This window comes from Myotis lucifugus, unplaced genomic scaffold (genome assembly GCF_000147115.1).
Source record: "Myotis lucifugus unplaced genomic scaffold, Myoluc2.0 scaffold_362, whole genome shotgun sequence".
Lineage (NCBI taxonomy): Eukaryota > Metazoa > Chordata > Mammalia > Chiroptera > Vespertilionidae > Myotis > Myotis lucifugus.
The window spans coordinates 501-28148 of NW_005871410.1; the positions used below are offsets into that span (position 1 = coordinate 501).

The 27648-nt window shown below is 36.3% G+C and overlaps 1 protein-coding gene across 1 annotated transcript in view; it reads left to right on the top strand.

The window, feature by feature from the left end:
• Positions 1-727: 727 nt before the first annotated feature.
• The window catches only part of LOC102433924 (serine-protein kinase ATM-like), a gene marked incomplete at its 5' end in the record, with an annotated part of 35870 nt that continues 8949 nt past the window's right edge, over positions 728-27648 (top strand). The window contains 18 exons of the mRNA XM_023764918.1: positions 728-815; positions 2664-2752; positions 2847-2949; positions 4131-4279; positions 5647-5751; positions 7426-7545; positions 10450-10684; positions 11361-11528; positions 12576-12689; positions 13955-14173; positions 15786-15899; positions 16250-16408; positions 16866-17004; positions 18557-18639; positions 19713-19853; positions 22601-22717; positions 23686-23835; positions 25845-26010. Coding sequence (XP_023620686.1) covers positions 728-815; positions 2664-2752; positions 2847-2949; positions 4131-4279; positions 5647-5751; positions 7426-7545; positions 10450-10684; positions 11361-11528; positions 12576-12689; positions 13955-14173; positions 15786-15899; positions 16250-16408; positions 16866-17004; positions 18557-18639; positions 19713-19853; positions 22601-22717; positions 23686-23835; positions 25845-26010 — 2459 coding nt within the window. The remainder of the gene's footprint in view (positions 816-2663; positions 2753-2846; positions 2950-4130; positions 4280-5646; positions 5752-7425; positions 7546-10449; positions 10685-11360; positions 11529-12575; positions 12690-13954; positions 14174-15785; positions 15900-16249; positions 16409-16865; positions 17005-18556; positions 18640-19712; positions 19854-22600; positions 22718-23685; positions 23836-25844; positions 26011-27648) is intronic.

Sequence of the window (27648 nt, forward strand, 5' to 3'; positions counted from 1 at the left end):
CTAAGACCTTGGAGCAGACAAATCTGAGTTCTAATCCTTATTACTACTTACTAGGTTTATAATCTTGGATATAGGCTTCTCAACACAATATTATCAGACGTCTTAACTGTTCCCATTTATCAGGTTTAAGTGGTGTTTTAGTGTGATCTTAATTTGTGTGCCTGTGATTATTAATGAAGTTGGACTTTAGGTAAAACTACTGACAGAACAGTTGGGAACTAAATTGGGTGGCAGCTACTCTATTTTTAAACAGGCCTGTTTATATAAATAAGCATTTCTGGCATGTGGCCTTCCCATACATAACATTGTCATTAAAATGTAATTCTCATTGAAAAATTAATATTCACTGCCGAAACCGGTTTGGCTCAGTGGATAGAGAGTCAGCCTGTGGACTGAAAGGTCCTGGGTTCGATTCTGGTCAAGGGCATGTACATTGGTAGCGGGCACATCCCTGGTAGGAGATGTGCAGGAGGCAGCTGGTCGATGTTTCTAACTCTCTATCCCTCTCCCTTCCTCTCTGTAAAAAATCAATAAAATATATTTTAAAAAAAAAAAGAAAAATTAATATTCACAAATTTGTTTTTCATTCTAGGCCTAAGTGATACTATGTTTTAAGGTATAAATGGTTTACTATGTTTTATTTGTGACCATTGTTAGTTTTTCCATCAAAGTCTATAGTCTATGCATTCACAAGCATCTCATTAAAGTATGTGTTCTTGACAAACAGAAATCTCGTATTTGAAGAGGGAAGCCAAAGCACAACCATTTCTAGCTTGAGTGAAAAAAGTAAAGAAGAAACTGGAATAAGTTTACAGGTAAATATTATAGGCCTACTATTTGTGATAATATTTATTTTATACTTCATATTATTTTGTTATAGAGACTGTATAGATATAATTTGATTTTCAAACTGAAGTTTGGACTGTCATGTACATAAATTCATGATTTGAAGCTTAGGCCTTGGAATAGAAAATTTGAGTTCTAATCCTGACTCTACCCCTAAGTTGTATAATCTTGCACCAATTACTTAACCTTTCCAACCTTGAGTTCCTTTATTGGAAAGATTGATGTATATCATAGGGTAATTGATACCATGTATTTTTCTTTTTCCTTATAGTACTTAACATTTATAATTACATATTTATTGGTTTACTTATTTATTGTATTGGTCACATCTCAGGCCTTCAATACATTTCTTAATATCTACTCTTAAATTGGCCTGTTCTTACTGAATTTCTGAGGTCAACTTGTTTCTCTAAAATGACAATTTCAACTTCTCTGATCTTTTCTGCTTTGCTTTTGTGTTAGCTTTAGCTTTCCTCCTACTTCTGGAGAAAACGGGTGACATAGACAGGAAATCCCACCACAACCTACTATCATAGAAATCTCCCTGCATCTGCTCCCATCATAGAGAAATGGTTTCTCCTTCTGTCCGCAGACTAATCCTTCTTCCTGTGCTTTGTTTTTCAACAACTCTTTTTTAAAAAAAACCAAAAATTATTGTGCTGTGCCCTCTCTCAACATATCAAACTTTTCCTATTAAAATCATTTTCCTGCAAACTAATACAAAATCATTTTTCTAGTCCCTATGTCTTTTTGTGTGTGTGTGACCTTCTTTTTTCTCCCTTCCCTTCACAGCAAACCTTTGTGAAAAAGTTCTCTATAGTTGGTGTCTCCATTTCCTCTCCTTCCAATCTCTCTACTGAAGTTGCACTTGCTAATGGCACCTGTAAACTTCATGTTACTAAGTCATCTTTCATTCAACATGTTTCTTAACATTTCATTAACACTTGGCACCATCAACCATGCCTTGCTTGAAATATGTTCTATCTACCTTTTTAAAATTCCATTTTCCCAATTTTTCTTCTTCCCTATTTGCTTCTTTATCCTCTTATCCTCTTTTACTTAGTTTTTGGAATATTTTTTGTGTTCCAAGCACTGTACTAGGCTTAAATACTAAATGTTTTAACACTGAGACTTGAATTCATGTTTATGAATAGAAACAGTTTAATTACAATTACGCAGTGATGCCAATATCAATGAGTTTTTATTTAAGCAATATCCTTCAAAGCAAGCACCTTTTAGGCAGTTAAATTGCTTTATCTATTTCCTATGCAATACAGTTTCTTACTTTTTCAATTTTTATTTTTATTTTATTGAGATTATTTTAAAATAATTATCTTTTTCCTGTGTAAATTTCACAGCAAAGATTTGAGTCATCAAACTTCTTCTTTATCCATATCAAATTTTACCAATTATAACATAATGCAGATTTGAGTTTGTGTTTTTTTTTTAACTAAATTCCATTTTCAAGAATCAGACTTTGCTTCAGAACATCATTTTCCCATCAACAGTTTCAGCTATTGACAGGATTATTTGGTGTGTGTTTTTAATGATTATTTTTGCATGTTTTAAAAGCCTAGTCAGTTGGGATTTATTTCTTATCTAATTCATTAAATTGTGAGCAACTCTTCTCAGGTATTAATTTACATTGTCATTCGGTTATCTGGGATCTTTTTGTGTTCCTAATCCAAATTAATATCATATTTTATTTTATAATATAGCATTTATAGTTGAGATTTACATGTTGGTGAACTTCCAATTTGCTAAATTCATAAAGTGATAGTTTTCCTCTTCATTTTTTGTTGTTTCCATGTTTTTAGGATCTGCTCTTAGAAATCTACAGAAGCATAGGGGAGCCAGACAGTCTGTATGGCTGTGGCGGGGGGAAAATGCTACAACCCCTTACTAGGTAAATTGCATTTTTCTAGGTAATGGTATTATAATTCTGTTTGTAAAGGAGTTACATGTAGAACTCAAAGGTATTTTGAAATCTTTAATTATAGACTACGAACATATGAACATGAAGCAATGTGGGAGAAAGCCCTAGTAACATATGACCTTGAGACAGCAATCTCTTCGCCAACACGCCAGGCGGGGATCATTCAGGTATTTTTTTTCCTGTTTTAGTAAAGCACTAAAAGTGTAGTGCTGAGATGATTTCAGTGTGTCAGTGGGATATTTATATAGCCCGATAAATTCTAGGTGTAAGACTGAAATTATGTGTTTTTTCAGGCATTGGGCTAAAAAGTCAGAGGGATGCACAGGTAAATAAGACAGGTCACTGACCTAAAAGATAGTGTTAATGATAATCTTGTTAGCTAATATTAGGAGATATTTCTTGACTTTGTACAGCTAACATATCAAACTCAAAGGCTAACATGGGCCAAATAAACAAGGTTTAAGTTTATGTGGGCCGCAAAAAAAAAAAAAAGTTTCAATTTTCATAGAAACATAGGTTTATTTCGATAGAGACATGCTAAAGACAAAGGACTGAAATAAATGAGTAATCATTAACATAAAATAATAGAACATTTTAATAAAAATTAATATTTTTTCTTGAACATTAAATTACTAGACACTGAATAGCTGCACAAATTAATAAGTGTAACGCAAATAAACCTATTTCTCTTGTTCTCCAAAAGCGAAATATTTCCTGTTGCGCACACCAAACAAGTCAGTCCAAGACTAATGATGTGGCAATCAGCTGCTAAAATATTCACTGGTAGCATTAGTGGAGAGAAATGGTGCGCCTGTGTGTAAGGTGCTTAAGGGAAATGAATGCAACACTATTATAGTAATCAGTCATTAGCGAACATTGTAGTTCGTTATTAATAATTATGTATAACAGGCTATTGTAAAAATTAAGTTATGAAATTTTTATTAAAACATTTCTTGCATACCATTATATTGGCTGGGCTGCAAAAATACTCGTTGTGGGCCACATGCTTGACATGGTTGGTGTACAGTGTGCTAGGTTGTGAATTAAGTCCACCTGGATAATCTCATGTAAACTATTTCTAATAGTTTGCATTAGAGCTGGTCCCAGAAGGTATCATTTCTGTTAGTGGCTACTATTCCTTAACCATTCTTCCATCAAATATTAGAGTCCTTTGAGCTCTATCTTTGTGTTTTGGGGGAACATAGCTACCATTACTTCGGAATTTTAAATGAAATATTGTTCACTACTAAACTTTTTTAAAAGTTACTTTGCGTATTTGATTGTTATATTTTATTTCTAGTTTTCTGTTATCTTTGGTTACTTACTTTTTTTAAAAATTCCTGCTTAGGCCTTGCAGAATTTGGGACTCTGTCATATTCTTTCTGTCTACTTAAAAGGATTAGATGATGAAAATAAAGAGTGGTGTGCTGAACTACAGGAACTTCATTACCAAGCAGCATGGAGGAATATGCAATGGGACCACTGCATTTCTGTTAAGTAAGAAGAACTCTGACATTTTTAATCATCATTTCTCTATTAATAAACAATACACTTTTAAAATATTGCTCTATGAATATAACAGGATTTCTGTTTTTGAGATCTTGCAAGCTGAAGATATGCCTACATGCTTAAATAAGATAGCAATAAGCAGTTGATGTACCTAGACTTGAATTTCACTCTCTTCCATTAAGGCATTTCAACCCCTCCCCCAAGTATATTTGAAAATAGAAATATAAAAAGTATTTTCTCATGAGAATCTTCTCACATATTTATAAATCCAAAGAAAAAATATATCTATTTCCCTCCCCACTCCCTGCTGCAAACATTTTAGTTAATCAGTTAGCACTGTTATTTACTGGATATATACAAAAGACTGTTTACCTTTATTTATGAAATATTTTTTTATAAAAAAGTACTGCTAAATTACTAACACAGGATGATAATATTTGTAGTATCACCTCATTTTCTGAATGAAAAGCCAAATACCTAATTAATAAACAATTTTATATCTATGTTAAAAAGTCTTTTGATGAGGGAAACAACAAAAAATTAAATCATATTAACCGTATGTTTAACTGACTTCATAGAAGTTTTTTGTTTTTTGTTTTTTTACTAATGGGCATTTCTTTCCAATTTCAAACTATTAGATTACTATAAAATTAGAGATATACTTTCATATTTTTAAAACATTATAGTTTATGAGCTTGTTCCTGCCTACTTATATGTCACCATATACTGTTCTTCTTTTGCTTGCTCTATTTGAGCTACAAAGTTCTTTTCTATTTTTTCATCAGGCCAAGCTGTTTCTACCTAAAGGCCTTACATGTATCTTCTTTTTCCCCATTACCATGTGTGTGGCTTCTTGTCATTCAGATTTTAGTTTAATAATATCACATCTCAGAGACACCTTTCTTGACTACCCATTCTAAAACATCGATTCTGTTTTGTTACTCTGTTTTAATTCTCTGCATGTCCCTTATCACTACCTTATATTTTTCTTATTTATTGTCCATCTTCTCCAAACTGGAACATAAACTCCATGAAAATGAATCTGATCTGACTTAGCATCTAAACCTGGTACCTAGTGCCTGGCACATAATTGGTGTTTAATGAATAAAAAAGTGAAAATATAGCATATTTAGAATCCCGCACAGTATGTGAGAAACATTTTTTCTGCTTGACGAATTTAAATGACCAAATTTTTTGTATTTCTTAACTGAAATTTCTAGAAATGCTTTTTATAATGGAGAAATCTTAATTTTAGTTTTAAAATTGTGTCTCTTGATGAAATTATTTATACATGCATATCTTAAGATTCTGTTTTTAAATGTATTTTTTCTTTTATTTTTAAAATTACCTCACAGCAAAGGAATAGAAGGACCCAGTTACCACGAATCATTGTACAATGCTTTGCAGTCTCTGAGAGATAAAGAATTCTCCACATTTTATGAAAGTCTCAAATATGCCAGGTATTATAAAAAGAAAGTTATTGTATTTTAACATTTAATGTCATGGCTTCTTTTCTGAAAACTTGACAAATGATTTCAATGTAAGGATTTGCGCTGGTGAAGGGATAAGAGCGTGGTGGCTATAGTCAGGTTGTCATTTCTGCCCTCCTCTCAAAAACACTTCCCTGTGTAATAAAAATTCATGTGAATTAGTGTTGAAACTCAAACAATGCAAGTGGGGGATGGGGACAACATCCAGGATTTAGCAGTTCCCTACCTTTTGCACATCTGAGAAACGAGTGCTCAGAAGAGTTTTATCTTCTGCAGGCAAATTGGTATGCGAATTGTGGGTGTGCCTACCTTAATTGTTTTCTGTATCTTGAAAAAGCATTCTTTGTTTTTTCAATGTTATATGTTAGAGAATTTTTTTTAAATATATATTTTATTGATTTTTTACAGAGAGGAAGGGAGAGGGATAGAGAGTTAGAAACATCGATGAGAGAGAAACATCAATCAGTTGCCTCCTGCACACTCCCCACTGGGTATGTGCCCGCAACCAAGGTACATGCCCTTGACCGGAATCGAACCTGGGACCCTTGAGTCCACAGGCTGACGCTCTATCCACTGATCCAAACCAGTTAGAGCTAGAAAATTCTTTAATGCACATTTGTCAAATATATATTACAGTGTTTTTATTTTTGTTTTAAATGTAGGAGCATGCTCAGATGCTAGGTGCTTACATAAATTGTTACATTTTTTTCTTATGTAATACATTTTTCTTTGTTTATGTAGTTCAAACATGTTCTTTCCTTTAAAAACAATTCCCTTTGCGACCCCAAGGCCAGTTTTTTTATGCTGAACTCTCAAGAAAGATTTGTTGATTGCCACTTCTTTTGGTTTCTTCCTCGACCAGTTCACTAAGAGTTTTAATCTTATCTCCTTTAGTAGTTTGTATGGAATATACCTGTTTTAGTGTTTTTTAAGTAAAGTCAATACTTCAGTCTTGTTATGGGGCACAAATGAGACATTGCACATTAAAGTACTTACCTATTACAGACCAAACAAGTATAACATTGTTTTTTGTTTAATAATAGCTAGTTACCTATTAAATCCTGTATTTTGTTACAGAAATAATATTGTTACCATTTAGGTGCTTATTATGTTCTAGCCACTTAGGCTTTTTTTATGTATATATTCTCTAATGTTCAAAATAATTCTGTAAGAGAAAAGCTTAAATCAGCCGTGGGCAAACTACGGCCTGCGGGCCGGATCTGGCCCGTTTGAAATGAATAAAACTAAAAAAAAAAAAAAAAAAAAAAGACCGTACCCTTTTATGTAATGATGTTTACTTTGAATTTATATTAGTTCACACAAACACTCCATCCATGCTTTTGTTCCGGCCCTCCGGTCCAGTTTAAGAACCCATTGTGGCCCTCGAGTCAAAAAGTTTGCCCACCCCTGGCTTAAATTCAGAGGAAACCAGTATGTGCCCCGTTTTCCAGCCATACGTGGCAGCGCTGAGATTTAGATCTAGGTCTGTACGATTCAAACAAACTTATTTTGTTTTCACTGCATTAGGCCAGTGCTAGTGAATATTATTATTATTAGATCAAAATTGAAGCCTAGGATGAGAACTTTTATCTTCCTGAAAACCTCTTCTTAGTTTTTTCATTGTCTTGTCTGTTCTGCCACTAGAGTAAAAGAAGTAGAAGAGTTGTGTAAGGGCAGCCTGGAGTCTGTGTATTCACTCTACCCCACACTTAGCAGATTGCAGGCCATTGGAGAGCTTGAAAGCATTGGGGAGCTTTTCTCAAGGTATGTGACTCGTATGACTGTATCCCTCAACAGTGGTGTTTTTGTTTCCAGCTGTGACTTTAAAAAAATAGAGACCATCAGTAGGTTTGTTTCTTCCCTTTCATCAAGTTGTAAATTGATTAGTGAACTGTACTCTTATTAAAATAAACATTTTCAAAAATAATGAAAGTAAAAATTCAAGTTTTTAAATTTGAGTATTAGATGCTTTCCTCTTTACTTCGTGTTCTCTTTTCTACCCCAGGTGGAAGTGTTTCCTCATGTTTTTTGCTACAGCATATTATTCTCCCTTCTATGTAGCACTGCACTGACATTGGTGTCATTTTGTATATACTCTGCTATGCTATGCCAGAAGCTCCTAAAAGTGGGGCCCATTCTTTTGTTTGCTGTTGTATCCCCAGTGCATTTTCCTGGTGACGGATTCATACTAAACATTTGGTGACTGTCAGTGAATTTGGAGTAGGTTTGTAGGGGAGATTGGCTCTTATAATGGTGAGAGGGAAGTGATCCAGAATATTGAAAAAATGAGCTAAAACAGTTATTCAGGATGCTACTGATCTCAGTTTGGATTTTGTGACCCTGAGAAAGTTCCTTATCCTTTTTGGGCCTCACTATCCTCATATCTAAACTGGGGGGTTTATATTTGATGGCCTCTAGGGCCCTTTGTAGCCTGTCATTCTGAGTCACTATTATTATTATAAGAGGAAGGAAAGGGGGTGTAATTTGCTAAGATCACCATACCTTTATGCTACACTAGAACTTGGAATTTGCTTTGTAAGTAAAAAGGAGAAGGAAATTTTAGAGTCAGAAAATAATTATAGTTTTTCAAAATTGCACAAAGACAAAGCCATTGATGTGGCTCTTCTTAACAAGAATAAAGGAGCAAAATTGCTTTCTACTTTCATTAATAAGTATGTTGGTAGTTCTTACTGCCACAAATCCAGGAACTGTTCCTCTGAATGAAAGATGTCTTCACTAAAGTGAGGACAGATTCCTTAAGAAAGCCCTGAAGAGTGATACTGGCTCTGTCTCTGATAGAGAATTATAAGGAAGGGAGTGGAGGGCCATTTGATGAGCTGGTGAACAGTAGTTCTTAAAGTAGGGTATGTATATATTTTAAATATATTTTATTGATTTTTTACAGAGAGTAAGGGAGAGGGATAGAGAGTTAGAAACATCAATGAGAGAGAAACATCGATCAGCTGCCTCCTGCACACTCCCTACTGGGGATGTGCCCGCAACCAAGGTACATGCCCTTGACCGGAATCGAACCCGGGACGTTTCAGTCCGCAGGCTGATGCTCTATCCACTGAGCCAAACCAGTCAGGGCAAAGTGGGGTATATTCTTGAGGGTCCCCAAATCTATTCATGGGGTCCATGAATCATACTTATAATAAGATGTTCTTTCCTTTTTCTGTTCTCATTCTCTCATGAGGTGCAGTGGAAGTTTTTGAGGTATCAGAGAAAAACATCCACAATTATCTGAGAAAACTATTAACATACTCCTCCTTTTTCCAACTACATATCTGTATGAGGGTAGAATTTCTTCATGTACTTCAACCAAAACATCATATCACAACAAACCAAATATAGTAGCAAAGATGAGAATTCAACTATCTCTATTTACCCAGACATCAGAAATTTACAGAAATTTACAATGCCATTCTTCTCACTAAAGTTTATTTTGAGAACTGTGGTTATTTTGTGTGTGTGTGTGTGTGTGTGTGTGTGTGTGTGTGTGTGTTAGGATATATAGTAAATTTATTATTATAATTTAAGTAAGTTAATATATATTTGACTTTCCTCAGTTTTCATTTCCAATATGGTAAATATAGATAGTTATAATCCAATAAATGGGAGTTCTTTAGGGTCTTCAATAAGTTGTAAGAGTGTAAAGGGGTTCCTGAGATTAAGATGCTTGATACCCCCTGCTCTAGGATCATTAGTTCTGGTTCAATGAATGTGTGTCACTGTTTCCTTTTTTATCAAGCAAGTAAAAGAGCTTTCATTTACTAGCCAGCACTTTGTCATCTTCTTTATCTCCCTGCTCCATCTTAATTTCTCTTAACACAGTAGTTCTGAAGGGTTAGACAATATTGCTTAGTTTAAACATCTGGGAAGCAAACTGTTCATATAAACGAATCATACAACATTCTTTTTCTCTTCCTTTAATAAATAATGTTGGTCCATGAAACCTTTGCCAGCACTTCCTTCACTGGGATTGCGATTTCTTTACCAGCTGCATAGAGTCATCCACTAGGCCTGGCGGGTACAGTAGGAAATTAATGAGTTGATTTCATTGTCTTGCTGACATGTCCTCTTTTACTACCAGGAACATTGAAGCAAGACTACAGGTATGGGCATCTGGTATACAGGCCTGATGAATGTGTTCTCATTTCAGAAGACAGTATTTTGGAAATGCTGCTTTTTGTGAAGTCTGAGTATTTTTAAAATATATATATTTTTTATTGATTTCAGAGATGAAGGGAGAGGGAGAGGGAGATAGAAATATCAAAGATGAGAGAGAATCATCAATCGGCTGCCTCCTGCATACCCCACACTGGGGATTGAGCCTGCAACCCAGGTATGTGCCCTGACCGAAGTCAAACCTTGACCTCCTGGTTCATAGGTCGATGCTCAATCACTGAGCCACACCAGCCAAGCAAATCTGAGTATTTTTAAGAAAATTTTTTTAAATGTTCATTGTCTGTAACCTCTCTGTCAACCCTCAGAGCTTGGACCATTTTGTAGTTTTCTAAACTTTGACCCTTATTTTGGATTATTTAGAAGTTCCATTCCTGTTACTGTAATAAACTCCTTTGTATTATATCTTAAATTTAGACCCTGCATTATAGCACATTTTTCCCATTTCTCTTGCTTACATTAATTCTGTGATTTTGCTTTCAGATCAGTCGTGGAAAGGCAGCCCTCTGAAGTATACATTAAGTGGCGGAAGCACTCCCAGCTTCTCAAAGACAGTGATTTTAGTTTTCAGGAGCCTATCATGGCTCTGCGCACAGTCATCCTGGAGCTCTTGATGGAAAAAGAAATGGAGAACTCCCAACGAGAATGTTTTAAGGACATTCTCACCAAGCACCTTGTGGAACTCTCCATACTAGCCCGAACTTTCAAGAACACCCAGGTAATTGAATTTAAAACTATGTCATCTCACCTCTTGACTGGTTTTTTATTACCTAGAAAATAGAAAGCATGAGTAAAAAAGCAATGTCATTGAGAGACAGAGATCACTTAAAATACTGTATAGCACCCGGCTGGCATGGCTCAGTGGTTGAGCATTGACCTATGAACCAGGAGGAGGTCACAGTTTGATTCCCCATCAGGGCACATGCCCGGTTGTGGGCTGGATCCCCAGTTGGGGGCGTGCAAGAGGCAGCCAATCGATGATTCTCTCTCATCATTGATGTTTCTAGCTCTCTCCCCCACTCCCTTTCTCTCTGAACTCAATAGGAATATGTTAAAAATAATATATATATATATATATATCGTATAGCATAACTGTTTAAGCTAAGGTTTCCATTTTTGAGTTAGACCTGATTTTAAGCCTTGAGCAAGGTACTTACCTCCTCTAAGCCTCAATTTCCTATTTATAAAATGAGAAGATACCTACCAATTTAATGATTTTATGTACTATGTATACCCACACATACATATATGTGAGAAAAACAGGCAGATGTGAGGGCTGGGAAAGGCAGGTGGAGATGTACCTAGGACAGTTCTGACCAAGAGTCAAGAGCTCAATGAATCCTAGTAGTAATAATAATGAAAGCATTTACTGCCATGTGTTCTTTTCATTTCAGCTCCCTGAAAGGGCAATATTCCAAATTAAACAATATAATTCAACTAGTTGTGGAGTTTCTGGGTGGCAGCTGGAGGAAGCGCAAGTATTCTGGGCAAAGCAGGAGCAGAGCCTTGCCCTGAGCATTCTCAAGCAAATGATCAAGAAGTTGGATGCCAGTTGTTCCGAGGTTCACTCCTTTTTTATTGGCTGAATTAATATTTTGTTATAAAAAATTACGGTGCTTTAAATATTTTTAATAAATTCATAATTTTTATAGCCTTGAAATTACTGCTATGAGTAAGAAATTATAAAAAGTAGTCTGAAAAATTAATATTTGTGAAAGGGTTAAAGTATTCATTTTTCCTATTTGAAATAATTATATCAGTCCATCTTATGATAGATTTATTTGATTTATTGCAATGCCTTTTCCTATAAGATTCAGGAAGGACATGTGGGAAACAAACATGAAGTTACTATCAATTTGAAATAACTAAGAGAAAAATGCTTGAGAGAACAAAAGTTTTAAAATAAGCAAGTTGAAATAATTAGGTTGTCAATCCAAATACTTTGAAAATATAATGTTAATGTTTTATCTACCATTTCCTATTAGTTATTGAAGATTTGGCTGCTCTAAAGCTTTATTTCCAGCACACAATGGACAAAAGTAGAGGCATTTGTAGGAATCATAATGTGTTAAAGGGTGTGGTCACAATAATGTCCTTCTGACGTGCACCTGATTAGTGAATATCAACTCATTGCACTTTTGGTATTGAGCATTTGTATGGCATCTTCCATTAGTAGAAAAGTCACTATTATGCCAGAGTACTGGGAGCCAATATGATATGATGTTTAAACTTTGTTTAATAATATGGGCCCTGGGGTAAGGCTGCCTGGAGTTACCTACCCTCTTTGTACCTCAATTTTAGTTTCTACTCTGCAAATTAAAGATAATACTCATTTCATAGGAATAAATGAGTAAATATACATAAAGCCCTTAGAAAGTGCCTGGCATAAACAAATACTCAATAATTGTAAGTTATTCCAGTAATAGTAATAATAATAAGTAGAGGGTGAATATTTCATAAATTTACTTACTTGGATTATTAAAATAGTTGTGTGGTGAAAGCAAATAAAGAGAAACATTGTTAACCTGCTTTTTTCCCTAAGTGAAAGATATTTTTGTATAGTCCTGATGATGCTTTTAAGATCTTAAGATTTTGCTTTTCATATGCAGGATGATTCCAACCAAAAACTTATATACACAGAATGTCTGAGGGTTTGTGGCAACTGGTTAGCAGAAACTTGCTTAGAAAATCCTGCAGTCATCATGCAGACCTATCTAGAAAAGGTAAGGTTTTCTTGCAACCTTTAAGACAGTTGTTTAGCATGAATAAAACTTAATCTTTTCATCAAGGCCAAATTTATTTCAAAAGCAAATAAAGTATAATTTCTATGTATTATATATTACTAGTGGCCTGGTGCACAAAATTCGTGCACAGGGGTTGGGGAGTGTCCCTCAGCCCGGCCTGTGCCCTCTCGCAGTCTGGGACCCCTCAGGGGATAACCACCTGCTGGCTTAGGCCTGCTCCCCAGGGGATTGGGCCTAAGATGGCAATCAGACATCCCTCTGGCAGCCCGGGAGCCTTCGGGGGGATGTCCACTTGCCAGCAGGAAGCAGGCCTAAGCTGCAGTCGGACATCCTTAGCGCTGCTGAGGAGGCGGGAGAGGCTCCCACCACCACCCCTGTACTGGCAGCCGTCAGTCTGGCTTGTGGCTGAGCAGAGCTCCCTCTATGGGAGCGCACTGACCACCAGGGGGTAGCTCCTGCCTTGAGCGTCTGCTCCCTGGTGGTCAGTGTGTGTCATAGTGACCAGTGATTCCCAGTTGTTCTGCTGTTAGGGTCAATTTGCATATTACCCTTTTATTATATAGAATGGGTGTTAGCTTTTTGTTTTGCTGTTTTGGTTTGTTGGTATCCTGTGTAATAAAACCCTAATATGCAAATTGACCGAATTGCAGAACGACCGGTCACTGTGCTGCACACTGTCCACCAGAGGGCAGACACAGGAGCTGCCCCCAACCCACAGGCCCTGATAGGAGGCAGTGGCAGGGGGTGGGGCCGGTGAGCATGTGGTGCCAGGCCAGCCAAGGCAGGTGCCAGTGGGGTCGCCCAATCTCCTGCTGTTTGTCCTGCAGATCAGCCCTGATCGCTGGCCAGGCCTAGGGACCCTACCCGTGCACAAATTTCTTACACCGGGCCTTTAGTTATAAAAAAAAAAGAGGTGTTGAAATTAAATACAAAAGATTACCTATTTTGATGTAATTAAACCTTTTATTCCAACTTGCCTTTGGTCTGTGTATTTTAGTGTAAGGAGAGAATAAAGTAAACTAAATACCTTAGGTAGAGTCCACTCTGTCTTTGGTTGTCTATGATAGCCTTTGAATTGCACAAACTTACTTTAAGACAAAAAGTAAAAGAAAAAGACAAAAAGTAAATTTGTTTCCTTTATAACCCTTAGAATTTTGTCTTTTCTGATTTTTCACTTATGTTGTATATCATGTATGATTTTGTAGTCCCATAAATTTGATGGCTTTTGTGTTTTACTTTAATTATTCAATGCAAGATACACAATAAAGGTTCAGCGAGAACTGGAGCTGGATGAATGTGCACTCCGTGCACTGAAAGAGGATCGGAAGCGTTTCTTATGTAAAGCTGTTGAAAATTACATCAGTTGCCTGTTAAGTGGAGAAGGGCATGATATGTGGATATTTCGTCTTTGTTCCCTCTGGCTTGAAAATTCTGGAGTTTCTGAAGTCAGTGGCATGATGAAGGCAAGTTGTTTTTTCAACCTGATATTCTACCATGTGCTTGAAAAGCTTAGTATCAGGGATTATGTATACTTTGTATCCCTAGCACTTGGCTTGGTGCTCATAGTACACATAGGTTCAAGTATGCACAGGTATACTTAATTAGCTTCAATGATGCAGTGTTGTATGGAGATGAGAGAATTTAGGTCAGTATTTTCCTATTTCTTTGCAATTACCACAGGAATGTACCTAGAATACTAGGGGGATTTGGAGAGCAATAAAAAATGATGAGGTCAGCCCTAGCTGGTTTTTCTTAGTGGATAGAGCGTCGGTCTGTGGACCAAAGGGTCCCAGGTTCAATTCTGGTCAAGGGCACATGCAACGCCCAGGGTTGCAGGCTCGATGCCCAGTAGGAGTCGTGCAGAAGGCAGCCAATCAATGATTCTCTCTCATCATTGATGTTTCTATCTCTCCCTCTCCCTTCTTCTCTGAAATCAACAAAAATATATTTTAAAAAAATGAGGTCACAGGTAGATTTCTTTGCCTGCTTTATGCTTTTCTAGAATTTTTACAGAGAATTCTTTTGTAAATGGAAAATAATTTTTTTAAGAAAGCATCAAGGCAGCAGTATTTCATAAGTTTTTATTTAAAAATCTTAGATTTTATTGACGACACCTAAAATTAAAGTTATGTTAATTATACATAGGGTATCCCCAAAAATATGTACACACACTTTGAATAATTATAAAGGCAGTGTTTATTAAAATAAATTTCATTTTCAGAATTGTGCTCTCAGCTGTTAAAGTGCATATACATCTTTGTAATACTTTAAGAAATAAAAATTATTAAAATATTAAAAAAAAAAAATTAAAAAAAATAAAGTGCATATACATTTTCAGGGACACCCCAAAAGTTAAAATAAATTTCATTTTCAAAATTGAGCTCTTGGCTGTTAAAGTGTATATACATTTTGGGGGGGACAGTCAATTTGAAGCTTAAAAGTAAAATGGTTCTGCTGGATGAAAAGAATGGTAAGACTCATAATAGTCTCAGTTACTAGTGCACAAACCTGTTACTTTTAGCATGTAGGGGATAATAATTACCCCATCTTATTATACTCTGACTGCTCAGGAGTGCAGATTGCCATGGTCCTCAGATCCAGATCCACATTCGTTCTTGGGTTCACTGGAATATAAGCAGTGCCAAGTATTTCAATACTCAATACAATTTAATTTAGGATCAAATACGATGAATCAATCTAGAATGCCAATCAGAAAGACTGTCAGATAAGATAAATGATAAGGAAAAAATGTAGTGAAGTTTTATTAACAACCACAAGGTTGTGCTAGTTGAAGAGCATTAGCAGCGGTTCTCAACCTGTGGGTCGCGAACAATGAAAATACATCCTGCATATCAGATATTTACATTACGATTCATAATAGTAGCAAAATTACAGTTATGAAGTAGCAACGAAAATAATTTTATGGTTGGGGGTCACCACAACATGAGGAACTGTATTAAAGGGTCGCGGCATTAGGAAGGTTGAGAACCACTGCCTTAGAGTAATTTATTTACTTAGATGTGAGACTATTTGAAATGCATTGTTTCTTAATTTTGTATTCTTTTTTAATGATAGAGATATGGAATGAAGATTCCATCATATAAGTTTTTGCCTCTTATGTACCAACTGGCTGCTAGAATGGGGACCAAGATGACGGGAGGCCTAGGATTTCATGAAATCCTCAATAATGTAAGTAAACCTGGAAATCAAAACAATAATTGCTTTTCTTTTATATTATCATATACTATATCAAGTATGTACTGCTGTTCCATTCTAAGAAATGGAAATACAAAAAAATTTAGTCCTCTATTTATTGTGCCAAGGGCAAGAACAAAGATTTCCTTTTGTCTCCTCTCACTGCACATACATTACTCAGTTTCTCTCTTATCCTCATGTACCCTGTCTCTAACCCACACTTCACCCACTGCGGTATCTAGTACAGTAACACATATCTCAATGTTAAGTAAAATGAAAAGTGTTGTGGATTTTCTACTTTTTTGTTTGTTTGCATAAAACTAATAGTTCTTCATTTGTGACAGCTCATCTCTAGAATTTCAATGGATCACCCCCATCATACTTTGTTTATTATATTGGCCTTAGCAAATGCGAACAAAGATGAATCTTTGACAAAATCAGAGGCAGCAAGAAGGAGTAGAATAACTAAAAATGCACCTAAACAGAACTCTCAGCTTGATGAGGTATTTGGATTAAACATATATAACTTTTTGAATTGTGATATTCATATTTTCCCAGAATATTCTTTTCTTAAATTCCAGTGATTCTAAGAATGTGTGTTGTGACTAGATTCGGTTTGTAAATCCTTTGTTATTATGATGCCACTTAAAATTGGTTCAAAATTTCTGAATATTTCTCAAAGCATGGGAGATATCAGTAATATTTTACATTTTTTCCTCACAGCAATGAGCAAATAAAAACTAGATTTTTGAAAGGCACCCATGCCACTTACTCTTGAGATTATTATATCTTTTATGTATTTCATTCATAAGAGAGCTGTTTTGTTTGGATCTGAGGGATTATAGTCCTTTCATTGCCTACATGTGTGCATACATTCTTTTTTTTCTTTTGTTATTATATCTGAAAAGTTGAAATGTCAGGTATTTTCTTATGCATTGTTCTTTGTTTTTTTCTGAATAGGATCGAACTGAGGCTGCAACCAAAATTATAAGTGCTATCAGAAGTAGGAGACCCCAGATGGTCAGGAGTGTTGAGACACTTTGTGATGCTTACATTATATTAGCAAACTTTGATGCCACTCAGTGGAAGACTCAGAGAAGTATGTGTTTAAAAGAATGAGTGTTCCTTTCATACTATGTTATTCTCTGTAGAGATATGTTAATTACAGAACCTAATGTATAAATCTCTTTAAATCACAAACATTACTGTAATTACAGATACAAAGGTCCTGTTGATTGCAATTCACACATGATCCAAAACTTAATTTTTGTCTAATGGCTTCAATACCATTCACTTTTTCACTTAATATATTTTGGTGGAACTGATAATAGATGACCACACTGAATTATTTGATTTCTCTGGGTAATCTTCTGTTGCAGAGAATTGTATAGAAGCACATCCTTTAAAATAACTGAATAGCTAAGATTTTTTAGGGTCAAAGGTTTTTAAAATAGTTACATACTCACTGTGCCCTAGGACTTAAAAATGAAAAAGCCTCCATTTCTTCCATAGAATGCCTTGCATGTAATCCATCCTTCTTGCTGTGTCTGTTAAAATAATTATAAGATGCTGTAATTTTTGATTATATGCATTCACTTATAAGTATCTCTCTCCCCATACTTTAATAATGATATTCCATTTTGTTTAGAATCATATCTTCACATTTAAATTCAATAATTATTACTTTAAAATAAGAATGAGACTTATTGTGTTCCTCTAAACCAGCGGTTCTCAACCTGTGGGTCGCTACCCCTTTCGGGTCGAACAACCCTTTCACAGGGGTTGCCTAAAACCATCGGAAAACACATATATAATTACATATTGTTTTTGTGATTAATCACTATGCTTTAATTATGTTCAATTTGTAACAATGAAAATACATCCTGCATATCAGATATTTACATTACGATTCATAACAGTAGCAAAATTACAGTTATGAAGTAGCAACGAAAATAATTTTATGGTTGGGGGGGGTCACCACAACATGAAGAACTGTATTCAAGGGTCACGGCATTAGGAAGGTTGAGAACCACTGCTCTAAACAAACAAAAAATACCGTCATGTCCTTTAGTCACTCTTTTTTTCTAAAATGTATTTTTATTGATTTCAGAGAGGAAGGGAGAGGGAGAGAGAGAGACAGAATCATCAATGATGAGAGAGAATCATTAATCAGCTGCCTCCTGCACGCCCCCTACTGGGGATCGAGCTTGCAACCCAGGCATGTGCCCTTGACCAGAATCAAACCCGGGACACTTCAGTCTGCAGGCTGATGCTCTAGCCACTGAGCAAAACTAGCTAGGGCCCTTTAGTCACTTTTAATAGTATGGCAGGAATACATTAGGTAATTATCTTATGTAAGGACTTAAAAAATATGTCATTATCTCAAGGTGCTCAAGCTGTCCCCCTCAATCTGATTCCCAGGGCCAGGTAACCAGCAACTGCATTTGTAAGCCATGTTAAATTAACCATCGCTATGCTCTGACCCTGAGCTACAGTGTGTCCCGAGCCCTTGGATCTTCATTCCTAAACCAGGGACTAAACCACGGATCAGCCAGAAGGGAGGGTCTGTGGCATCTGCTGAATTGTGCTTTACTGTCAGTGCCGTTCCTCAATTTTCGGTTGCCACTAAAACCTCTTTATTTTAAATACAGAAGGCATAAAAATTCCAGCAGACCAGCCAATTACTAAACTTAAGGACTTAGAAGATGTTGTTGTTCCTACTATGGAAATTAAGGTAATTTACCATCAACTCTTTTATTTTATTAAACTAAATTCCTCTGTGTTAGGTTAAATCATTAGAAATTGTCTTTTTTGTATATCAAAATTGGTTAAATACTGGCAATTTCATTTGTTTCAACCTATAGTTTTTTTCTTTATTAGATTCCCTGTGCTCAAGCCTTAAAATGCATAAAGGCCTCTCCAGCTTTCTTTTCCTTTGCCGTCAGTTCCATACCCCCATCTTTCTTATGAAGAATGTCTGTAGACTGTTATCTTCATTGGCCAGAAGGAAAAATTCCATGTGCTTATGCCAAGATTAGTTTTTAACTTGGCAAGAAAGTTCCTACTTGTGTTACTGGTTTTTAAAGTTCTATATGCATTATAATATATTGATTGTGATGTATTACAGTATTAAGCAATGCAGTATGTGTTGCAATATAAAACTGATTATAATGTACATGACCTTTTAGCTATGTAATAATGATCTTTTATTGCTATAAGTACCCTATGGTCAGGGATCTATGTAATAATAAAGGTTATAGTTTAGAAAATGATCATTTTTAACTACATTATAAATCTCTCTTTTGAGTTTGCAATTCAGTGGTTAGTACCTAAAGTTATTTGATTTGAAGTATAGCTGTTTTATGTGAATTAACTAGTATCTTCCCAACTATTCCATCAATATTATTTAGCTGAATAATTCCTGAAAATGCATACTTAGTAGTTATAACCTAGAGAACTCCTCTCCATGCTTTTCTAAAATTCACCTTATTATGATTTTGTGAGTACTATTTCTCAGATGACTTAACATGTACAAGTCAGTGTTAAGACATGTTTTCAGTAATTTTTCAATGACACTATTCCAATTTTGTATACCCTACTTTTATTAAGATATATTTAGGGAAGTAGTGTCATTTTTTAAAGCCTTGTCAATGTCAAATATTCTCTTTCATTTAACAGAAAGTTATAGCTCCAGTTCTTAACCAACAGCACATTGACATTCATTCCTCTTTTTAGTAATAAAATTATTGATAATTCATTTTTCAAATAGTGTATCTGACCTATTATCATTTTTATATTTTTTATTAGGTGGACCCTACAGGAGAATATAAAAATCTGGTGACTATACAGTCATTCAAAGCAGAATTTCGTTTAGCAGGAGGTGTAAATTTACCAAAAATAATAGATTGTGTGGGCTCTGATGGCAAGGAAAGGAGACAGCTTGTCAAGGTGAGGCTCCCCTTCTGTGGTGTGGTTCTTAGAGAGTTGATGAAAAAAGTCAAAGGCCGAAACCGGTTTGGCTCAGTGGATAGAGCGTCAGCCTGTGGACTGAAAGGTCCCAGGTTTGATTCCGGTCAAGGGCATGTACTTTGGTTGTGGGCACATCCCCAGTAGGAGATGTGCAGGAGGCAGCTGATCGATGTTTCTCTCTCATCGATGTTTCTAACTCTCTATCTCTCTCCCTTCCTCTCTGTAAAAAATCAATAAAATATATTTAAAAAAAAGAAAAAAGTCAAAGAAAACGTTGATAAGTTCTTCCTGCTTTATTTATGTCTTTATTCTGAATAATTACAAGTGAGGAAAACTTATAGAATAGAAATACATTTTCTAGAAGCACAATGCTTTTCTCCATCTTTTTATGTGTTTCTGAAAGATCATCATTATTATAATGATTATACATGTACGGACAGGATGAGGTTAACCATCAGCTTGCTCGTTATAGGAAAGATATTTTAGGGATTGTTATCTATATTCTTTTTTTAGTTTAAATTTTTTATTGTTTAATTCTTTATTCTTTTTCCCCCATTGACCTCTTTTCAGCCATTCTCACCCCTGAGCACATGCCCTCACCCCCCTACTGTCTGTGTCCATGGGATATGCTCATATGCATGTATACAAGTCCTTTGGTTGATCTCTTTCCCTCCCTCTCCCCTGCCTTCCCTCTGAGGTTGGACAGTCTATTCAATGCTTCTATGACTCTGGATCTATTTTTGTTCCTCAGTTTATGTTGTTCATTATATTCCACAAATGAGTGAGATCATGTGATATCTTTCTCCGACTGGCTTATTTTGCTTAGCATAATGCTTTCCAGGTCCATCCATGCTGTTGCAAATGGTAAGAGTTCCTTCTTTTTTATAGCAGCATAGTATTCCATTGTGTAGATGTACCACAGTTTTTTAATCCACTCATCTGCTGATAGGCACTTAGGCTGTTTCCATATCTTAACTATTGTGAATTGTGCTGAACATAGGGGTGCATATATCCTTTCTGATTGGTGCTTCTGATTTCTTGGGATATAGTCCTAGAAGGGGGATTACTGGGTCAAATGGGAGTTCCATTTTTAGTTTTTTGAGGAAACTCCATACTGTTCTCCACAGTGGCTGCACTAGTCTGCCTTCCCACCAGCAGTGCACGAGGGTTCCTTTTTCTCCGCATCCTCGCCAGCATTTGTTGTTTGTTGATGATAGCCATTCTGACAGGTGTGAGATGGTACCTCATTGTTGTTTTGATTTGCATCTCTCGGATGATCAGTGACTTTGAGCATGTTTTCATATGTCTCTTGGCTTTCTGAATGTCCTCTTTTGAAAAGTGTCTATTTAGGTCCTTTGCCCATTTTTGATTGGATTGTTTATCTTCCTTTTGTTAAGTTGTATGAGTTCCCTATAAATTTTAGAGATTAAACTCTTGTCGGATATAACATTGGCAAATATGTTTTCCCATGCAGTGGGCTCTCTTGTATTGTTGATGGTTTCTTTTGCTGTGTAGAAGCTTTTTATTTTGATGAAGTCCCATTTGTCCTAGGAGCTGTATCAGTAAAGATATTGCTAAGACATATGTCTGATATTTTGCTGCCTATGGATTCTTCTAAGATTTTTATGGTTTCCCGTTTTATATTTAAGTCCTTTATCAATTTTGAGTTTATTTTTGTATATGGTATAAGTTGGTGATCTAGTTGCATTTTTTGCATGTCTCTGTCCAATTTTCCCAACACCATTTATTGAAGAGACTGTCTTGACTCCATTCTATGACCTTGCCTCCTTTGTCAAATATTAACTGAGCATAATGGTTTGGGTCGATTTCTGGGTTCTCTGTTCGGTTCCATTGGTCTATATCAGCGGTTCTCAACCAGTGGTTTGCGACCCCTTTGGGGGTTGAACGGCCCTTTCACAGGGGTCGCCTAAATACATCCTGCATATCAGATATTTACATTACTATTCATAACAGTAACAAAATTACAGTTATGAAGTAGCAATGAAAATAATTTTATGGTTGGGGGTCACCACAACATGAGGAACTGTATTAAAGGTTCACAGCATTAGGAAAGTTGAGAACCACTTGTCTATATGTCTGTTCTTGTGCCGGTACCAGGCAGTTTTGAGAACAGTGGCTTTGTAGTATAGCTTGATATCTGGTATTGCGATCCCTCCAACTTTGTTCTTCTTTCTCAGGATTGCTGTGGCTATTCGGGGTCCTTTTTTATTCCATATGAATTTGTGAAGAGTTTGTTCTAGGTCTGTGAAATATGTTGTTGGTATTTGTTACTTCTATTCTTGATTAGTTCAAGTTTAAGGTCCTTGCTTCAATATGCTGAGTCTGGCACTATGCCCAAGTGCTAGCAAATGTACCACAAAGGATGGCGATTCTCCCTTAATCTGTTCAAAAGCTCTTTGGGCCTCGCTGAGGAGTGGCAGAGAGAGAACAGTTGCCCCACCCAGCTCTTTTGCAGCTTGCCCTCAGGTGGAGAAGTTTCAGTTGAGGGGGCTTCTTTTTTCTAAAGTGCTCTGCCTACTCAGTGTTACAGCTTCTTCTGAAAGAATAGCCTAGGTCTTAATTATTTAAGAGACCATTAAGAGGAGCCCTGATGCTCAGATTGACTTCTGAGTGCCCTTTTGCTGTCCTCAGATGTCTCTTGCTATGATTTTATTGTAAAGAAATGAACTGTGCTTAGTTATTCTTTTTTTTTTATTATTCTGAAGGGCCGTGATGACCTGAGACAAGATGCTGTCATGCAGCAGGTTTTCCAGATGTGTAACACATTGCTGCAGAGAAACACTGAGACCAGGAAGAGGAAGTTGACTATCTGCACATACAAGGTAACTCGTTTTTACTGCTGCTGCTTCACCAAGAGTAATATTCAGACCAGGGGTCAGCAAATGTTTTCTGTGAAGGACCAGATAGTACACATTTGAGATGTTATGGGCCACAAAAGGTCTCTGTCACCTATCCTTTATATTTTCTTTACAACGCTTTTAACCTGAAACCCTTTTAACCTGAAACCCCATCCTTAGCTCACAGGCTCTTCAAAGCAGCCTGGGGCTGGGATTTGTCCAAGGCCATAGATTGCCAATCTCTGATTTAGCCACATTGTTTTTTTGTTTGTTTATTTTTTCTTTTTTTAAAAGAACTCATTGATGTTAACTGCAGTGAGGTGTTTCTTATAATCAACTAAAGTATTTTTTCCTTATCTTTAACCATTTGGCTTATTTCTGGTATAAAAGTACTCTTAAGAAGAAAAGTGCTATTAAGAAGGAAATACTGTGCTTGTCAGTGGCTCAGCTGGTTAAAACATCGTCCCGTATGCCAAAAAAGGTTGTGGGTTCAACCCCCAGTGGAGGCTCTATGGAATGCAACTGCTCAATGTTTCTCTCTCTCATTGATGTTTCTCCCTAACCCTTCCCTTCCCGCTCTCTCAAATCAATAAAAACATTTTTTTTTAAAAGTACAAAGTATAAGGAAAACAGGGCTAATTCCTCTTCCAAATGGAACCAACTAAGTATGGCACAGTGTAGGTGATGAAGGGGATCATAAACAGGACTGACTTCTCAAGGGAATCGTGGAGACTAAGAGGTGAGCAGGTTCTCAAGTCTAAGCAGCAGGCTAGAAGATCTTACTCTTTGAGCTTAAAGAGTAAGCTTTCCTCCAAAGAACCCAGTCTCCTGTGGACAGAGAAATAGTAATACAACTTGAGAAAATGCTTCACCCTGACTCTGATAGTTCAATGATTATCATATGCTATTTAATGCCCTTCCATAATCAAAAGGTATTTAATCTATAACTTTAGGTGGTTCCCCTTTCTCAGCGAAGTGGTGTTCTTGAATGGTGCACAGGAACTGTCCCTATTGGTGAATTTCTTGTTAACAATGAGAATGGTGCTCATAAAAGATACAGGCCAAAGGATATCAGTGCCTATCAATGCCAGAAGAAAATGATGGTAAGTGACACCCAAAAGTATGAGTTATTGCAGGATTGTTTAATAGTTTATTAAAGCTCAAGGTTGTCACATACAGAATATAAACAGTTTTAATTTCAGCAGGTAATTGCTAATGATACTAAGTAAAAGAAAGAAAGCTCACCAGAATAAAAGGTTGTATGAGTGGAAAATGAAGGTTTTTAAACTGTAATGTCAACTCTTGTCTGATGAGAAATTTAATATTTTTCAATGTATGCTAATTCTTAACAAAACAAAACACTAAAACAAAACCATTATGAAATAATTTTTATCTGAAACTAATATAGAGAGCTTCTAAGACATTTGCCACATTACACTGGTCATTTGGCATTCACTCTCAGCAGTGTTTATTAAATGCCTCCTCTGTACCAGGTGAGCTTTCACAAATCTGAAATTTCACAGATGTTATGACTAATCATTGTACTCATCCCATTGAAAGGTGAGAAGAAATGCAGAGAACTTCACTTGCCCAAGGTCAAAGCGAATAAGTGGTGGAGCAAGGATTTGAACCTTGTCTCTACAACTCTAAAGTCCACTTACTTCTCCTTTCATTGTTCAGTGTACAGAGGGTACAGTGCAGGACAGAGGAGGAAGTGGTTAGTTCTCCCTGGGATGGGGCATGGAGAGAATCCGATTCAAGAAAGGCTTCATAGAGGAGATGGTGTTTGAGGCAAGTTTTGTAAATGAATTTGTCTTCAAGCAGAAGGAGATACAAGCAAAGAGAAGGAGGTGTGAACATGCAGTTAAAGACAGCACAGCCTTAGTCTTTGAGGAGGAGCAGATAGGATATTGAATCAGTAGTCATTAGTCAAAAAATAGAGGGTTGCATTATATGCTAAGAAATGTGCACTTTGTCCTGTAGGCAATAGAGAACCCTTGAGAAGAATGTTAATATCAAATTTGCATTTTAGAAAGCTAACTCTGACCCAGCCTGCGTGGCTCAATGGTTGAGCATGGACCCATGAACCAAGAGGTCATTAGTTTAGTTCCTAGTCAGGGCATATGTCTGGGTTGAGGGCTTGATCGCCAGTGAGGGGCAGCCATTGATGTTTCTTTCTCTCATCAATGTTTCTATCTCTATTCCTCTCCCTTCCTCTCTAAAAATCAATTAAAACATTTAAAAAAAAAAGATAACTCCGACAGCACTGTGGGTTATGTTTTCAAAAATTCCGACTAAAGGCATGAGACAGGGGATCTGAACTAAGATTCATAAACAATAGGAATGGAGAATAGGGGGTACATATGAGAAATATTAAGTAGGCAGAACAGGTAGGATTTGGTTGCTGATTAGAAGTGGGATTGGTGAAAACGTAGTCAGTAGCACCCAGTTTTCTGGTTGGGGTGTTGGGGTAAACGGAGAGGCCATTTACAGTGTAAAAAATAGAGGAAGTGGCTGAGCTTTGCCACAGTTGAGAAGGTGGATTAGTTTGGATTTGGAAGTGATCCCAGTGAAGATGTTGAGTGGGCAGTTGGGAAGCACATCATGCTGGAGCTTAATGAAGGTGTCCCGGCCAAAGGTGGAGATTTGGAAGTCATCAGCACATAGGTGAGAGTAGGCCCAGTGAAGTAGACAAGCTCTGCTTCCGGAAGGTATGTTAGAAGCCAGGTCTGACACTTGTCAGCTGCTTTGCCATCCATCAGTGACCCATTCTTCCTCCTTTTTGTTTCCTATCCCACCCCTAGTACCTAGTGCCATAACACCACCTAAGACTGTCTGGAACTACCTTTGTCATTTGTGTTTCCTTTCACATAGATTACAGGATCATGCAAGTTAGTGTGCATCCTTCCACTAATATGAAAACCCTAAAGGTATTAGAACTTGTTATTAATTGCTTCCCTGACCAGTGTGTTAGCTTCTTGAGAGTAGAGATACCTTATCTTTTTATTACCTTTATGTCTGTCATACTATTTTCCATATAGACACTCTTAGTGGGCTTAAATTACTTGAACACAATATTGAGAAAATAATTTTATATTTGATCTATTTAAAGGATGCACAAAAGAAGTCTTATGAAGAGAAATACGAAACATTCATGGATATTTGTAAGAATTTTCAACCAGTGTTCCGTTATTTCTGCATGGAAAAATTCTTGGACCCAGCTGTTTGGTTTGAGAAACGATTGGCCTATACTCGCAGTGTGGCTACTTCTTCTATTGGTAATCTTACACATTTTAGTAAATTCACACTTCCCACATTCTTAATTGCAGGGGATGATGTTATTGATAGTGGTTGTTAACTAAATTGTTTTCATCTTTAGATCATTGAGTTTTTTGTTCATCTTGATTTTTTTTTAAATCATTAATTCATTTCATCAAGTATATACCAGAGAGTGGAAGGGAGGGGGAGAAGGGACACACACACACACACACACACACACACACATACACACACACATTGATCAGTTGCCTCCAGCATGTGGGATCAAGCCCGTAACCCAGGTATGCTCTCTTGACCGGGAATCGAACCTACAACCCTTCGATGCACGAGCGACACTCCAACCACTGAGCCATGCCAGCCAGGGCTCATCCTGATTTTTTTTTAATTAAATATTTTTTTAATTGATTTCAGAGAGGAAGTGAAGGGGAGAGAGAGATAAAAACATCAATGATGAGAGAGACTCATTGATTGGCTGCCTTCTGCGTGCCCCCCTGACTGGGGATCAAGCCTGCAATCTGGGCATGTGCCCTGATCTCCTGGTTCATAGGTTGACGCTCAACCACTGAGCCATGCTGGCTGGGCTCATCCCGATTCTTAGCTTCTAGTTGTAGCTCTTAGCATTTGCAGGAGAGACTTCTCCTGCCCCAAGGTAGGGAAACAAGACTGGTTATTCTTTTTTGTTTAATAGTGAATATGGTTTATTTTCTCTTCCTGAATTCACTGTGTTATTTTCTGAGATTTCCTTTGGAAAATAATAAAATGCATGATAACTGCATGTAAGTTATTTCCTTTAATTATTAGTGTTCTTTGTGCAGAACCTCTATAATACCATATTATCACCCAATGATTGATTCTGTTTAATAAGATTTTGTTTTTAGAATAGAAATAATGATATCTATTTAAATATTCAGTGTCCAACATGTACTTTGACTTTGTTTTGCTTTTTTCATTTGTAAGAGATTGGAAAGGCTAGATAGAGCAGTTAACAAAATCATAGAGTATGCGGGCTAACAAGAACATCAGAGATCTTTTATCTTTTAATCCACTGGCTTTTAACTGAAGACCACTGCCTCCATCACTTCGGGACCATTCCCCAAGAAGGCAGGGCATGTATGTTTAAAAATTTTTTTAGATAATTATGAAATTCTCTTCTATTCTACATTGAGGATCGTTTATCTGATTCAACTAATTTAGGTTATAAACAAGAAAGTAGGCCCTGTTAATGACAGAGCGAGCCATCCTGACTCCCTATGTGGTGTCTTTTTTGTAACAACCTAGTGTTTTTTTTTAGGTTAAAGGTATTTTAAGTCATGTCATAATCTGTCTTAAAAATAGAAATTAGTTGGTTTTATTTTAGGTATATACCTGATTAAATGAATTAATGATTAATTTGTATTAAATATAACCAAGCAGAAGAAAGTTTCACTGAAGAATGAAGAATTTTCTCATGAATTACTCAATAAATACTTGAATGCATATGCACTTGGTCCTGGTAAATAATGGTCTCAACTTTAACCACACCAATGTTAAAGTACTAATATTTTTAAGTGTGTGCTGTATTTGTAAGGGGGAAACTTTTTAGCAAGTTATCTAGAGTTTATAAAATGCAGCATAAATGAAAATAGCTGGTGAGATTT